A 17,107-nucleotide genomic window follows, 5' to 3' on the forward strand; every position below is an offset into this window, starting at 1 on the left:
GCTCATTAAAACTGCTCAACTGCTCAAATTAGTAAAATTGTATGAAATGTGTTATACATTGACAATATCTTCTCTACGCCCGATGGCAAAACGTGTAAAATTGCATGAAATTAACGTTAACTTCAAATGTTTCTCGTCGCTGTGTTTTGCTCGCAAGGTGGGGGGAACAACATTTTGCTTAGGGCCATACAAAAGGCATTTTGCTGGCTCTGGCTCTGACTGCACGTGTGGGTATGGATGTGGGTACACTGACCCACTGCGGCCCCTCATGATGAGTTCCGATTTTCTTGAGGCCCCCACCCCCATCAAGTGTTGCCCATCCCCGGATTAAAGAAACTAAACGATTTGAATCGATCCACTAACATTTGTTGCTTAAACACATTATTTTTTCCATATATAAACTGAGCAAAAAAAGAAACGTCCTCTCACTGTCAACTGCGTTTATTTTCAGCAAACGTAACATGTAAATATTTGTATGAACATAAGATTCAACAACTGAGACATAAACTGAACAAGTTCCACAGACATGTGACTAATAGAAATGGAATAATGTGTGCCTGAACAAAGGGGGGGGGGTCAAAATCAAAAGTAATCAGTATCTGGTGTGGCCACCAGCTGCATTAAGTACTGCAGTGCATCTCCTCCTCATGGACTGCACCAGATTTGCCAGTTCCTGCTGTGAGAGGTTACCCCACTCTTCCACCAAGGCACCTGGACATTTCTGGGGGGAATGGCCCTAGCCTTCACCCTCCAATCCAACAGGTCCCAGACATCCTGAATGGGATTGAGATCCGGGCTCTTCGCTGGCCATGGCAGAACACTGACATTCCTGTCTTGCAGGAAATCACGCACAGAACGAGCAGTATGGCTGGTGGCATATTCATGCTGGAGGGTCATGTCAGGATGAGCCTGCAGGAATGGTAACACGAGGGAGGAGGATGTCTTCCCTGTAACACACAGTGTTGAGATTGCCTGCAATAACAAGCTCAGTGACACACCGCCCCAGACCATGACGGACCCTCCACCTCCAAATCAATACCGCTCCAGAGTACAGGCCTCGGTGTAATGCTCATTACTTTCACGAAAAACGCGAATCTGACCATCACCCCTGGTGAGACAAAACTGCGACTCATCAGTGAAGAGCACTTTTTGCCAGTCTTGTCTGGTCCAGCGACGGTGAGTTTGTGCCCATAGGCGACATTGTTGCTGGTGATGTCTGGTGAAGACCTGCCTTACAACAGGCCTACAAGCCCTCACTTCAGCCTCTCTAAGCCTATTGCGGACAGTCTGAGCACTGATGGAGGGATTGTGCGTTCCTGGTGTAACTCGGCCAGTTGTTGTTGCCATCCTGTACCTGTCCCGCAGGTGTGATGTTCGGATGTACCGATCCTGTGCAGGTGTTGTTACATGTGGTCTGCCACTGCGAGGACTATCAGCTGTCCATCCTGTCTCCCTGTAGCACTGTCTTAGACTTCTCACAGCACGAACATTGCAATTTATTGCCCTGGCCACATCTGCAGTCCTCATGCCTCCTTGCAGCATGCCTAAGGCACATTCAAGCAAAAGAGCAGGGACCCTGGGCATCTGTCTTTTGGTGTTTTTCAGAGTTAGTAGAAGGGCCTCTTTAGTGTCCTAAGTTTTCAGTGTGACCTTAATTGCCTACCGTCTGTAAGCTGTTAGTGTCTTAACGACCGTTCCACAAACGCATGTTCATAAATTGTTCATGGTTCATTGAACAAGCATGGGAAACAGTATTTAAACACTTTACAATGAGGATCTGTGAAGTTATTTGGATTTTTACGAATTATCTTTGAAAGACAGGGTCCTGAAAACGGGACTTTTCGTTTAGCTAATAAATAACTAAATCATTGATAGATCACTTGATAAAATAAATGCATGTCTCATCTGCCCCTGCAAGCCAGTTGGCATACACGTCATCAAACCCCCTCATCTGATTGGTTGAGTAGGCGGGCCTTCTGACTTTGTGGCTGTTGTAACTTGTGACGACCTTGCCTTTCCTTAAAAGTACTTTCAAGTTTTTTTTGTTTTTTTTAAAATAACGTTACTTACTAAGACTCCTAAGATTCAGTATTTTTTGGAAGTGAAGAGACTGTGTTATTGGAAGTACGGCAACTAATCAAACACTTTAATCATTCATAGAAAGTTAGCGAGGAAAAGAGAGCGAGGTGGAGGGCACAGTATAGGCAGGTCGGCCATCAGGCAGATGGATTCCGAACCGTGCACAATTATTTAACTAGGCAAGTCAGTTAAGAACGAATTCTTATTTACAATGACGGCCTACACCGGCCAAACCTGGACAACGCTGAGCCAATTGTGCGCCACCTTATAGGACTCCCAATCACGACCGTTTTTGATACAGCCTAGATTCAAACTAAGGTGTCTGTAGTGACGCATCTAGACCACTGCGCCACTCGGGAGCTCATATGCGCCTATCTATCGGCAATCAAAAGCTGTATCTCACAATGGAAATCTAAATCTAACTTCAATACGCTCTTTAAATAAATAAGACCTACACCATTTTTAACAGCACATTACACAACACTAGTGAGACTAATTTTGCCTACGATAGGCCTACAGTATATCGGAAAATATTTTTTATATGACATAACTCTCCGCCAATAATTACATTTAGAGGATTGGAGGACTCTAAATTAATATCTAAAGGGCATTTTCCGTAAGGATGTGAGAATATCTGAGAATATCTAAGGGGCTTTAACATACAGTTGATGTCGGAAGTTTACATACACCTTAGCCAAATACATTTAAACTCAATTTTTCACAATTCCTGACATTTTATCCTAGTAAAAATTCCCTATCTTAGGTCAGTTAGGATCACCACTTTATTTAAAGAATGTGAAATATCGGAATAATAGCAGAGAGAATGATTCATTTCATCTTTTATTTCACATTCCCATGGGTCAGAAGTTTACATACACTCAATTAGTATTTGGTAGCATTGCCGTTAAATTGTTTAACTTGGGTTAAACATTTTGGGTAGCCTTCCAGAAGCTTCCCACAATAAGTTGGGTGAATTTTGGCTCATTCCTCCTGACAGAGCTGGTGTAACTGAGTCAGGTATGCTTGGGGTCATTGTCCATTTGGAAGACCCATTTGCGACCAAGCTTTAACTTCCTGACTGATGTCTTGAGATGTTGCTTCAAAATATCCACATAATTTTCCTCCCTCATGATGCCATCTATTTTGTGAAGTCCACCAGTCCCTCCTGCAACAAAGCACCCCCACAACGTGATGCTGCAACCCCCATGCTTCACGGTTGGGATGGTGTTCTTCGGCTTGCAAGCGTTTCCCTTTATCCTCCAAAAATAACGATGGTCATTATGACCAGAGAACATTTCTCCAAAAAGTCTGATCTTTGTCCCCATGTGCAGTTGCAAACCATAGTCTAGCTTTTTATGGCGAATTTGGAGCAGTGGCTTCTTCCTTGCTTAGCGGCCTTTCAGGTTAGGTCGATATAGGACTCGTTTTACTGTGGATATAGATTATTTTGTACCTTTTTCCTCCAGCATCTTCACAAGGTCCTTTGCATTGTTCTGGGATTGATTTGCACTTTTCGAACCAAAGTATGTTCATCTCTAGGAGACAGAACGTGTCTCCTTCCTGAGCGGTATGACGACTGCGTGGTCCCATGGTGTTTATACTCGCGTACTATTGTTTGTACAGATGAACGTGGAACCTTCAGGCATTTGGAAATTGCTCCCAAGGATGAACCAGACTTGTGGAGGTCAAAAAAAAAAAAGAGGTCTTGGCTGATTTCCCCATGATGTCAAGCAAAGAGGCACTGAGTTTGAAGGTAGGCCTTGAAATACATCCACAGGTACACCTCCAATTGACTCAAATGATGTCAATTAGCCTATCAGAAGCTTCTAAAGCAATGACATAATTTTCTGGAATTGTCCAAGTTGTTTAAAGGCGCAGTCAACTTAGCATATGTAAACTTCGGACCCACTGGAATTGTGATACAGTGAATTACCTAGCTCAAGTTGGGGGGGGGGGGTTAACATCTAACTCGGCTATTAGACAATTCTTTAGTAAAAGTTGAATAGTCTATTGTTCAGCTAATAGCCCATCCTGCTAATAATAACTTTTTCCTCTTTCCAAATGTTAAATATTCCAATTGATAGTGTTTTTAGCCACAATTGGCCCGAACCCCAATTAATACATTTGGGCACAGTCGATAGCGTGCTGGACTTAGGGCTAGAATATTGAGGGTTTGAAACCTACTCCCTGCTTGTTTCATTACATTATTATGCCGGTCTCAGAGCAAATAGCCTGGACTGTTACTCCCATCTCATTCCTGCTCTCTTCCACGCGTCATTCTCCGTCTGAGTGGCTCGCTTGTGGGCGTGCTGGCAGGATGTACTGTTTTTTATTCTGTATATATGAATTACAAATCAGCTTAAATTTAAATCATGTTTCTAGTCTATTGCATAGTTACAATGTGTAATCATTGACGTCCCAGGAGCAGTAAACACTGAAGTGTATAATTGTACAAGTAGTACAAGCTACTTCCGGCGCCGAAAAGAGATGGCCGCCTCGCTTCGCGTTCCTTGGAAAATATGCAGTATTTTGTTTTTTTATGTGTTATTTCTTACATCGGTACCCCAGGTAATCTTATGTTTCATTACATACAGTCGGGAGGAACTACTGAATATACGATTAACGTCAACTCATCATCGTTCCTACCAGGAATATGACTTTCCCGAAACGGATCCAGTGTTTTGCCTTCCACCCAATACAATGGATCTGATCCCAGCCGGCGACCCTGTGCGACGCCGTAAAAGGGGCAAACGAGGCGGTCTCGTGGTCAGGCTTCGGAGACGGGCACATCGCGCTCCACTCCCTAGCATACTACTCGCCAATGTCCAGTCTCTTGACAATAAGGTTGATGAAATCCGAGCACGGGTAGCATTCCAGAGAGACATCAGGGATTGCAACGTGCTCTGCTTCACGGAAACATGGCTAACTCAAGAGACGCTAACGGAGTCGGTGCAGCCAGCTGGTTTCTTCATGCATCGCGCCGACAGAAACAAACATCTTTCTGGTAAGAAGAGGGGCGGGGGGGTATGCCTTATGATTAACGAGACGTGGTGTGATCATCATAACAACACACAGGAACTCAAGTCATTCTGTTCACCTGATCTAGAACTCCTCACAATCAAATGTCGACCGCATTATCTACCAAGGGAATTCTCTTCAATCATAATCACAGCCGTATATATTCCCCCCCAAGCAGACACATCGATGGCCCTGAACGAACTTTATCTGACTCTTTGTAAACTGGAAACCACACACCCTGAGGCTGCATTCATCGTAGCTGGGGATTTTAACAAGGCTAATCTAAAAACAAAACTCCCTAAATTCTATCAGCATATCGATTGTGCTACCAGGGCTGGAAAAACCCTAGATCATTGTTATACTAATTTCCGCGACGCATATAAGGCCCTCCCCCGCCCCCCTTTCGGAAAAGCTGACCACGACTCCATTTTGTTGATTCCAGCCTACAAACAGAAACTAAAACAACAAGCTCCCGCGCTCAGGTCTGTTCAACGCTGGTCCGACCAATCTGAATCCACGCTTCAAGACTGCTTCGATCACGCGGATTGGAATATGTTCCGCATTGCGTCCAACAACAATATTGACGAATATGCTGATTCGGTGAGCGAGTTCATTAGGAAGTGCATTGACGAGGTCGTACCCACAGCAACGATTAAAACATTCCCAAACCAGAAACCGTGGATTGACGGCAGCATTCGCGTGAAACTGAAAGCGCGAACCACTGCTTTTAACCAGGGCAAGGTGACCGGAAGCATGACCGAATACAAACAGTGTAGCTATTCTCTCCGCAAGGCAATCAAACAGGCTAAGTCCCAGTACAGAGACAAAATCGAGTCGCAATTCAACAGCTCAGACACAAGAGGTATGTGGCAGGGTCTACAGTCAATCACGGATTACAAAAAGAAAACCAGCCCCGTCGCGGACCAGGATGTCTTGCTCCCAGACAGGCTAAACAACTTTTTTGCCCGCTTTGAGGACAATACAGTGCCACTGACACGGCCCCCTACCAAAACCTGCGGGCTCTCCTTCACTGCAGCCGAGGTGAGTAAAACATTTAAACGTGTTAACCCTCGCAAGGCTGCAGGCCCAGACGGCATTCCCAGCCGCGTCCTCAGAGCATGCGCAGACCAGCTGGCTGGTGTGTTTACGGACATATTCAATCAATCCTTATCCCAGTCTGCTGTTCCCACATGCTTCAAGAGGGCCACCATTGTTCCTGTTCCCAAGAAAGCTAAGGTAACTGAGCTAAACGACTACCGCCCCGTAGCACTCACTTCCGTCATCATGAAGTGCTTTGAGAGACTAGTCAAGGACCATATCACCTCCACCCTACCGGACACCCTAGACCCACTCCAATTTGCTTACCGACCCAATAGGTCCACAGACGACGCAATCGCAACCACACTGCACACTGCCCTAACCCATCTGGACAAGAGGAATACCCATGTGAGAATGCTGTTCATCGATTACAGCTCAGCATTTAACACCATAGTACCCTCCAAACTCGTCATCAAGCTCGAGACCCTGGGTCTCGACCCCGCCCTGTGCAACTGGGTCCTGGACTTCCTGACGGGCCGCCCCCAGGTGGTGAGGGTAGGTAACAACATCTCCACCCCGCTGATCCTCAACACTGGGGCCCCACAAGGGTGCGTTCTGAGCCCTCTCCTGTACTCCCTGTTCACCCACGACTGCGTGGCCATGCACGCCTCCAACTCAATCATCAAGTTTGCGGATGACACTACAGTGGTAGGCTTGATTACCAACAACGACGAGACGGCCTACAGGGAGGAGGTGAGGGCCCTCGGAGTGTGGTGTCAGGAAAATAACCTCACACTCAACGTCAACAAAACAAAGGAGATGATTGTGGACTTCAGGAAACAGCAGAGGGAGCACCCCCCTATCCACATCGACGGGTCAGTAGTGGAGAAGGTGGAAAGTTTTAAGTTCCTCGGTGTACACATCACGGACAAACTGAATTGGTCCACCCACACAGACAGCGTTGTGAAGAAGGCGCAGCAGCGCCTCTTCAACCTCAGGAGGCTGAAGAAATTCGGCTTGTCACCAAAAGCACTCACAAACTTCTACAGATGCACAATCGAGAGCATCCTGTCGGGCTGTATCACCGCCTGGTACGGCAACTGCTCCGCCCACAACCGTAAGGCTCTCCAGAGGGTAGTGAGGTCTGCAGAACGCACCACCGGGGGCAAACTACCTGCCCTCCAGGACACCTACACCACCCGATGTCACAGGAAGGCCATAAAGATCATCAAGGACAACAACCACCCAAGCCACTGCCTGTTCACCCCGCTATCATCCAGAAGGCGAGGTCAGTACAGGTGCATCAAAGCAGGGACCGAGAGACTGAAAAACAGCTTCTATCTCAAGGCCATCAGACTGTTAAACAGCCACCACTAACATTTAGCGGCCGCTGCCAACATACTGACTCAACTCCAGCCACTTTAAAAATGGGAATTGATGGAAATTATGTAAAAATGTACCACTAGCCACTTTAAACAATGCCACTTAATATAATGTTTACATACCCTACATTACCCATCTCATATGTATATACTGTACTCTATATCATCTACTGCATCTTGCCATCTTTATGTAATACATGTACCACTAGCCACTTTAAACTATGCCACTTTATGTTTACATACCCTACAGTACTCATCTCATATGTATATACCGTACTCTATACCATCTACTGCATCTTGCCATGCCGTTCTGTACCACCACTCATTCATATATCTTTATGTACATATTCTTTATCCCTTTACACTTGTGTGTGTGTATAAGGTAGTAGTTGTGGAATTGTTAGGTTAGATTACTTGTTGGTTATTACTGCATTGTCGGAACTAGAAGCACAAGCATTTCGCTACACTCGCATTAACATCTGCTAACCATGTGTATGTGACTAATAAAATTTGATTTGATTTGATTTTGTAATATATACATGCAGACACAGCATCATTCAAAGAACAGAGTTTGATACACCTGGTATTGGATATGACTGGAAAAAAACTTGCTAAATAGCGATTTTCGTAAATTAACTTTTTGACAAAAGATATGCACAATCGTTTGTCTATACATTAACTAACATATTCGTCTCAATTGTACATGTTTTGCTTGACTCGTTATATGATGTTATAATTACTTAAATTAGCTTCCATCGTAAATGTTTTGTCAGCCATCTTTGCTGAAGAAAGTCACCAGGGACGGATGGCTCAAGTCAAATTCGTCATTGGAACCACTCGATGTGATTGGTCATATAAAAACCTTTGGACCCAACTGCATAATGAGTGCTCTAACTCCCCCTTGTGGTGGTCTGGAGCAATGAAGCCGTGAAGCTGGGTACCTCCAAGTCCCGCAGTGTAAGCTCGCAACTTTTAAAGGAGGAACCACTGTATGTAGGCACGGGAGCTTAGCCATAAGGGAAACTGGGCATCTACCAACCCAATATCAGTTAGGGGGGCAATGTTTGGTTTTTGTTCCCCCCACTTTTGATCTGAAATCACAATCAAGTTGCCCATCCGTGATTTAGACCTTTTGGAAGTTGACAGACTGAGTGAGCTTCTCTTCTTCTCCCGCTTCGACCATACAGCATAACAGATTGCTGTCCTCGCTATAAAATTATTACATTTACCCTGTATATCTCAAATTTACCACATATACAGATTTTTTCTAGCAAAACAATTGATGGTAAACCTGAAAAATATAAATAAAATCTAATGTAAGCGCCCCCGATCAGCATGTAGGCTATAGCCAGATGAGTTGTTTCCGCTGGTAACTTAGGCTACTTTTATTTCGGTAAAACACCATTTTCAACAGCGCATGTGATAAACATGGTTGTCACTAAACTAATAAAGCCTAATATTGCGCAAGCCATTTTACAAACATTTCAATGCTGAAGGTGACACACAGTAATGCAAGATCAGAAATAAACTTGTTGGTCAGCTTTGATTGGGTTGTTTAGCATGCAAAATGACTTGTCGATCAATGACTGTCAACACAATTACATGATTAATTCGACACTGAAGAAGAGGATGCTGTTGTCACAAAATATTCGTTTTTTTGGAAGGTAATTTCAGCAAAACATTTTAGTGAACCAGTGATTCATAATGTTTGCATCAATATTCTGACTGATGCATGCTACATTTGGATCGGTTTGGGGTCCCACAGACCAATTTACTTATATTTTTAAAATGTTTGAACCGGGGAGCAATGCATATAGGTGAATCCCTGTGGTAGATCCCATTATCTGTGGCTTTTTGTCTATAATGGCCTGTTGAATTAAGACGGTAGTATTGTAAACATTCAATAGGAGAGATGCTGGGGATTGTTTCTGAACAGGGCCTTGGTTTAAGGCGGTGCTTTTTATGTTCACAAGTGAGGTGTTAATGGCCAGCTGTGCGTTTGTGTGTGTGCCAGTGGTCGTCTTGATTGGTCACCTGGCTACCGAGCTCTCCTTTCTCCTTCTCCAGCTCAGCCAGACGCAGACCCAGCTTGGAGCGGCTCTTCAGCTCCTCCTCCCACAGCGCATGGGAGTCCTGGGCGTTATGGGACAGCATGCTTTGCTTCTGCACCTGAGGGTAGAGGGGTAGGCTTACGCTACTAATGTAGAGCCGAATGTTAGTGGTCCATATCAAGAGTAAAAACGAAAACCCTTTGCCCGTCTCTGAGTTCGTGAAGCTAAACACGTAAAGATATATTGTGGGGCACCTGGCATATTGAGTTAATCTTTTTGCAGCGTTGACATATTAGCGCAAATGACAGCGAGATGTGGTATGTGGAAGCATCTTTAGAAGATGGAGACACAATACAAATTTCAACCGAGGAAGTAGTAAAGTAATCAACCAACCTCCTGACTGAGCTGGTCCTCCAGGGTCATCTTGCTGCACTGCAGGCCAGTCACCAAGTCCTCCAGACGGTTCCTGACCTGAGGGTTGAAGAGTAGAAGAGTGATGCAAAATGTGGACAAGAGATGATCCTGATCCAAATAGGATAGGATCAACTTAATTGTCCCAGGGGAAGAATCAATCCCGAAAAGACAGAAGAGGGGAGAAAATTAAAAATTTAACTATTCAATCCAAAGCATGTAACACCATGCAGCTCTAGATAGAAACAAAAAATAGGTCCCAAACCACACACCAAGATGACATACCGGTATAGGGAGAAAGAAAGAGATCAAAAGACCTCTGACTTGCAAAGAGACCACCACCAATCAAAAACAACCCAACACAACCAGAAAAAGACATTGATTAAAAAAAAACTCATTCAAGCAATGTCTTTGAATTTCTGGTGTAGAAATATTGTGCCCAAAAGGCCGACCAAATCTAAAAGCAGTGGCTAAAGTGTAGGGAGTCCTGATCATTCATTCATTTTTCCTTTTTAGGGGGATCTTCCTTCAGAGAAGAAAATCAAACGCAAAGAAACGTATACAGCTACTATGTCTGAAATACCAACCCCTCCTCCTGCTGCAGAGTCAGATGGCTGTGAAGAGATTGAATACCTTTAAAGTCAATAGCATTTGTAAAGACCACAAAAAGACAGCCAGGGCTTATGAAGATTAAAATCAGCACTAAAGTATAGTTCTGCAAAGTTACTCAATGTTTATTTACCTTGAAAAGTAGTCTCCCCTTGTCCATAGACTACTTTCAAGATAAGTAAACAATATGAATAGATAAATTCTCTGAAATATCCCTTTAACATGGCACATTATATCTAAACATGGTGCTTTTTCCCAGCCCTATGGATGGGAACCAAAGACAATATGGAAAACTGACTGGGGGATGAAAATGTTTGGATGCAGAGACTAGACTCACCATGGCAGAGTCTTGGACTCCTTTCTGCAGTGCCTCGATCTTGTTGGTCTGCTGCTTTGCTGCTGCCTCCAGCCTAGCATTCTCAATCTCCAATCTGCAGTCACACAACATTAATACTACAGTCACAACGTTCACATTCCTATAGTATGTAGTCATATTCAGAAACAGTTTTATAACAGTTTGTTTTCCCCAAAAAACGACAGATTAAATTTCATACAACCCTAAATTGGTGACTGAGTAGTCGTGGCCAAAAGTTTTGAGAATGACACAAATATTAATTTCCACAAAGTTAGCTGCTTCATTGTCTTTAGATATTTTTGTCAGATGTTACTATGGAATACTGAAGTATAACTACAAGCATTTCATAAGTGTCAAAGGATTTTATTGACAATTACATGAAGTTGACGCAAAGAGTCAATATTTGCAGTGTTGACCCTTCTTTTTCAAGACCTCTGCAATCCGCCCTGGCATGCTGTCAATTAACTTCTGGGCCACATACTGACTGATGGCAGCCCATTCTTGCATAATCAATGCTTGGAGTTTGTCAGAATTTGTGGGTTTAGTTTGTCCACCCGCCTCTTGAGGATTGACCACAAGTTCTCAATGGGATTAAGGTCTGGGGAGTTTCCTGGCCATGGACCCAAAATATCAATGTTTTGTTCCCAGAGCCACTTAGTTATCACTTTTGCCTTATGGCAAGGTGCTCCATCATGCTGGAAAAGGAATTGTTCAGTACCAAACTGTTCCTGGATGGTTGGGAGAAGTTGCTCTCAGAGGATGTGTTGGTACCATTCTTTATTCATGGCTGTGTTCTTAGGCAAAATTGTGAGTGAGCCCACTCCCTTGGCTGAGAAGCAACCCCACACATGAATGGTCTCGGGATGCTACACACTTTCCCCTGCTGTCGTTGATATCCCCATATAGTTTTGTACTCCATATGTTGCATTAGGTATTGTATAATGTTTTTTGGGTGATTCAGTTCCTTTGCTTGGCAAAGAGGGACTTTGCAATTAATTGCAATTCATCTGATCACTCTTCATAACATTCTGGATTATATGCAAATTGCCAACACACAAACTGAGGCAGCAGATTTTGTGAAAATTAATATTTGTGTCCTTCTCAAAACTTTTGTCCACGACTGTACTTTTGTGTTTGCTTGTGTGTGTAAGTACAAGCGTGCCTGTGTACCTGCATGCTGTTGTGTGTGTGCGTGTGCATGCACGTGTGTACCTCTGCACTGCCTCCTCCAGCTGTTTAATGGTGGTGTCTGAGCCTGCAAAGGCAGACAGCACCTCCTGCAGTTTCTGAGAGGCGGCGACCACCTCTCGCTCCTTCTCATCCAGACTGCTCTTCAGAGCATTGATGCGCCGCTCCGCCTGAACGTACTGGTCCTCGCTCTCCTCCAGCTGTGAGGTAGCAAGTTCACACAGAGTTAACGTGAATCCCTATTCTACTTGACAGACAATGACATTTGTTCTCCACAATATATTTCTATCTGAACATTCAGATAGAATAGGGAATCATGCTATTATATCTGTCATATCTATTCTATACAATACTTTTCCATCGGAACATTCTGTAGTGTCGCACCTTCCTGAACAGGCCCGAGATCAAGTGGTCATACGACCATCTTTCAGAAGGTCAATCTCAGGTCACTAGCATCACTGTGAACATCTGTTAACCTATACATTGAACCATAGTTCTTACCGTAACCCTAACCCGGTCAGTAGCCAGCCGTATACAAAAAAATCCAACTTCACTAGTGAGCTGTCTAATCTAAGACAGGTTAAGCAGCTTGATTGATGCCACAGTATCCACCACCAGCCAGTCTACATTGGAGACTGTAGATACCATAAACTGCCACAGGGAGGCACTGTCTTACTCCTACCAATATGTCTCCTTTAGAAATATAATTTCTAGAATTGAACTTGAATGGGGATGTCCGTTCTAGTAAGTCTGGTTCTACAATGCTTCCAACCTTCTCCGGGGTGACGTTTCCCCAGATCTAGGATCATATTCCCGTCACCTGATCATAACCTGAACCATTTGCATCCGCCCACCTTCCCCTTAAGGCGGTCCATGTCCTTGAGCAGTCGTGCCTTCTCCTCCTCCAGGTCATTGCGGTAGCGTGTGTTCACCTCCAGGGAAGCCTCGCTCATTGACAGCTTCTTCAGTGAGTCGGCGAGTTCTTGCTGCAGCTGCCTCAAACCAGTCTGTGGGCCATGAAAAAGTAAGAGCAAAGTAACGTTTTTTTTGTTAAACAGAGAGACTGAACTTTTCCGGGCTGGTAGAGAGAGAGAGCGCGGGGGGGGGGGGGGGGGGGGGGTGATTAGGACAAGCTAATCCTCTTATGTAGTATAAAAAGGGAGGATGGGAAGCGCCACAAAACTACACGAGTAGATCATGAGAAGCGTAGGTTGAAGGTGCTCTTTGACTTGCGGCTATTAGTGGCTAAAGTTAGCTTCTGTTTGTAGTGGATGTTATAGAGGTGACGTGATTACTTATTCTACATGTCTGAGGCATGTTTGCTCTACATGAAATAGTTATATCTGTACATTCCACAGCGTAGTGCCCTACTGAATGCTATCCTGTTCTCTATCCTGGGCCCTGTTCAAATTCTATCAAGCTGCATCCTTCCTCCCTTTTTTGAAGTAGTCACTGATTCGAAATGACTGAACAGTTGAAAACCATGCGTTTGGAGGCCTTGCATTCACCAATCTAATATCTAATCAGTGATTACTTCAATGAAGGAAGGATGCATTTTTTAGGGCTCTACATCAAAGCGTCTTTCTGTGATTCCTTGAAACTTATCTCCTTGCCTCCTTCTCAACCGTATTGTAGGAGGAATGTCTGAGGTCCCTCCCCTTAATCTTCTCCAATACCTTTTTGATGTGAGGAGAGAGAATGTGAGGAACCCAGGAAAGACGAAGTGAGAAAGAGCCTTTGTTCTACATTATATATTTAAACTGTTCCACAACGTTGTGCCTTGCTGATGAATGCACCCCACCCCTATATCACACCTCTCTGTCGTTCTTCTCCTCCTCCAGCTTGTAGACCTGGTCGCGGAGGTCGGCAGCCTTGGTGGCCAGCTCCTTGCTCCTCTCCTCTACCAGCTGCACACGCTCCTCCCCGTCCGAGCGCAGCTTAGCCAGCAGGTCGCCAAAGCGCTCCTGGGCGTCCGTCACCGCCTTCTCCTTCACCATCCCTTTGAATTTAATAAACTGTATTACTCCCATGGCACTCATCGTAAGAGTAGGGGTGTTTACACTGGTGCCCTGGCTAAATTCCCAACCCAACCTGGCTTCATTTTTATCATGGCCACCTAATCATCCCCCTCATTCCTAATTGGCATATACCTCTTCACCATGCTAGCTGTGTGGTGAGTGTTCTGGCACAAATGGTTGCCATGTGGGTGCCACATATTGGTGGTGGACGAGGCAAGTTAATCCCTTGCTATGTCAATAATTTTGAGCACCTAGGTGGAAAAAGCGCTTAATCCATTTAATTATTATTATTGTAAATCCCTAACTGGGAACATGGATGTGTCACCAGCATGACAAAGTGAAGACATATATTTTTTTAAATCTTTGCAAATTTATTGAAAATGAAATACAGAAATATCTAATTTACAGAAGTGTTCTCACCCGAGTCAACACTTTGTAGAAGCACCTTTGGCAGAGATTACATCTGAGTCTTTCTGGGTAAGTCTCTAAGAGTTTTCCAAACCTGGATTGTGTCAAATTTGCCCATTATTCTTTTCAAAATATATCATTGCTAGACAACCATTTCCAGGTCTTGCCATAGATTGTTCAAGTAGATTTAAGTCAAAACTGTAACTCGGCCACTCAGGAACATTCACTGTCTTCTTGGTAAGCAGCTTAGATTTCGCCTTGTGTTTTAGGTTATTGCCACCACTATGCTTGAAAATATGGAGAGTGGTAACCAGTATTGGATTTGCCCCAAACATAAGACTTTGTATTCAGGACAAAAAGTTAATGGCTTTGCCACATTTTTTTGCAGTATTACTTTAGTGCAAACAGGAAGCATGTTTTGGAATATTTGTATTCTGTACAGACTTCCTTCTTTTCAATCTGTCGATTAGGTTGGTATTGTGGCATAACTACAATGTTGTTGATCCATCCTCAGTTCTCTCCTATCACAGCCATTAAACTCTAACTGTTTTAAAGTCAATCCATGAGCGGTTTCCTTCCTCTCTGGCAACTGAGTTAGGAAGGACGCCTGTATCTTTGTAATGACTGGGTGTATTGATACACCATCCAAAATGTAATTAACTTCACCATGCTCAAAGGGATAGTCAATGTCTGCATTTTTATATTTACCCATCTAACAATAGGTGCCCTTTGTGAGGCATTACAAAACCTCCCTGGTCTTTGTGGTTGAATCTGTGTTTGAAATTCACTGCTCGACTGAGGGACCTTGTAGATAATTGTATGTGTGGGGTACAGAGATGAGGTAGTCGTTAAACAATGATGCTAAAATCCATGCAACTTATTATGTGACTTGTTAAGCACATTTTAACTCCTGAACTTATTTAGGCTTGCCATAACAAAGAGGTTAAATACTTATTGACTCACAGCATTTTAGTTTTTCATTTGTAAACATTTTGAAGAACATAATTCCACTTTGACAATACAGGTATTGTGTGTAGGACAGTGACACAAAATCTAAATTTAATTCATTTTAAATTCAGGCTGTAACAACAAAATGTGGTAAAAGTCAAGGGGTGTGAATAGTTTCTCAAGGCACTTAGTGTCAGAAAACTTTGCACTGACGGCTGATTAAACATGTACAACACATGATGTAGCCAATAGATTCAATAGGATAAACTTCAAGCAAATAAATTAAATAGAATAAGCTAGATCAATGCATTAGAAAATCATCAGGGATCTCAGCTCATATAAAGTAACCAGTACCGATGCAAAGTGCAGGTACATAATTGTAGCACCACCTGGATAATATGCATTGAAAAGCAAGGGAACTGTACAATACAATATCAACACATTAAATATCAACACATTCTTCCCAGTCAGTGGTGTCATGTCAGCTAAAGCTAGGAGTTGGCAGAATGATGTCTGGACCTCTGTCTCCTCCCATCACACATCAAGACACAGGCTGAGGCAGGCAAGAGAGATCAGGGAGTTTTTCTATAATGGACTACTAGAATAATTATTGAAGTCTATTCAAGTGTTGGTCTTAAGCTAGGGGATGGTGAATTCAATTGCTTGCCACTCCTAAAAGACACGGTCCACCTTAGGATACACCTAAAATACATTGGTTAAAAACTCTGCAATTGCATGCACCTTTGTTCTGGGCCTCCTCCAGCTGTTGCCTCAGCAGCATGGCATCGCTCTGTGCCGCCGCCAGCCTCTCCTGCAGCGTCTCCTGCCGGGCGCACACTCTCCCAGCCTGCTCCCTCTCCGTCTGTAGAGCTGCCTCAAGCTCCTTCACTCGGCCTCCTATTTGCTCCTTGTCCCTCTGCAGCGTGGCGACCACATGCTCCATCTCGGCAAGCGACATTGTGACGCGGTGCACCTCATTTTCGAGGCCGTTTGCACGTGACTCTGTCTTAGCGAGTTTCTGCGACAGCCCGCCCACCGCCTCGCGTTTGTTCGCCGCCTCGCCAGTAAGCTTGTCCTGGGCACGCTGGTGCCCCTCGCGCTCGCGACGAAGAGCCCTTTCGGCGTCAGCACGTGCCACCTGGCATCGCTCTACCTCCTGAAGAGCGCCAGTCAGCCGCGTCCTCGCTGACTCACCTTCGGCTTCCAGCTGCTCCCTCGCCTGGCGCTCGTGCTCCAGCCGTGTGGAAGCCACAGCCAGCTCGGCCTTGACGGTGGTCACCTGGCTGGTGTACTGGTAGACTGTCTGGGCCAGCGCCTCCTCGTTGAGTTTGAGGTCGCGCCGGGCGTCCTCGAGGCGCTCCCTCAACGCCTCGCTCTCCTCGGAGCGGCGGGACTCCTCCTGGCGACTGTGGGAGCAGGAGCGCTCCAGCTCAGCTCTCAGGGAGCTCAGCTCGTCCTGGAGCACAGAGCTCTGCTGCAGCAGCCCCCTCTCTCGGTCGGTGGCCTCCGTCAACTGGGACAGGGCCTGACAAGTGAGAACAGCAGCAGAGGTCACACAGCACACTCAACATCACTTTCAATGGAGAACATGAATAAAGACGG

At 44.7% G+C, this 17,107-nt stretch overlaps 1 protein-coding gene and 1 long non-coding RNA gene across 4 annotated transcripts in view; one reads left to right on the forward strand and one right to left on the reverse strand.

Moving 5' to 3' along the window:
• The window catches only part of ankrd26 (ankyrin repeat domain containing 26), a 114,424-nt gene that overhangs the window by 37,684 nt on the left and 59,633 nt on the right, over nucleotides 1-17,107 (reverse strand). For all 3 annotated transcript variants that reach the window (XM_071326810.1, XM_071326808.1, XM_071326809.1), the window contains 8 exons: nucleotides 16,247-17,030; nucleotides 13,946-14,130; nucleotides 12,986-13,138; nucleotides 12,156-12,331; nucleotides 10,926-11,019; nucleotides 10,567-10,593; nucleotides 9,962-10,039; nucleotides 9,552-9,686 (listed from right to left, as the gene is read on the reverse strand). In XM_071326810.1, the coding sequence (XP_071182911.1) occupies nucleotides 9,552-9,686; nucleotides 9,962-10,039; nucleotides 10,567-10,593; nucleotides 10,926-11,019; nucleotides 12,156-12,331; nucleotides 12,986-13,138; nucleotides 13,946-14,130; nucleotides 16,247-17,030 (1,632 nt within the window). The remainder of the gene's footprint in view (nucleotides 1-9,551; nucleotides 9,687-9,961; nucleotides 10,040-10,566; nucleotides 10,594-10,925; nucleotides 11,020-12,155; nucleotides 12,332-12,985; nucleotides 13,139-13,945; nucleotides 14,131-16,246; nucleotides 17,031-17,107) is intronic.
• On the forward strand, nucleotides 13,044-15,116 carry LOC139530419 (uncharacterized). The gene is made up of 3 exons (XR_011666028.1): nucleotides 13,044-13,155; nucleotides 13,767-13,854; nucleotides 13,973-15,116. It is a non-coding gene; the product is annotated as an uncharacterized lncRNA (long non-coding RNA).

This window comes from Salvelinus alpinus, chromosome 9, assembly GCF_045679555.1.
Source record: "Salvelinus alpinus chromosome 9, SLU_Salpinus.1, whole genome shotgun sequence".
Lineage (NCBI taxonomy): Eukaryota > Metazoa > Chordata > Actinopteri > Salmoniformes > Salmonidae > Salvelinus > Salvelinus alpinus.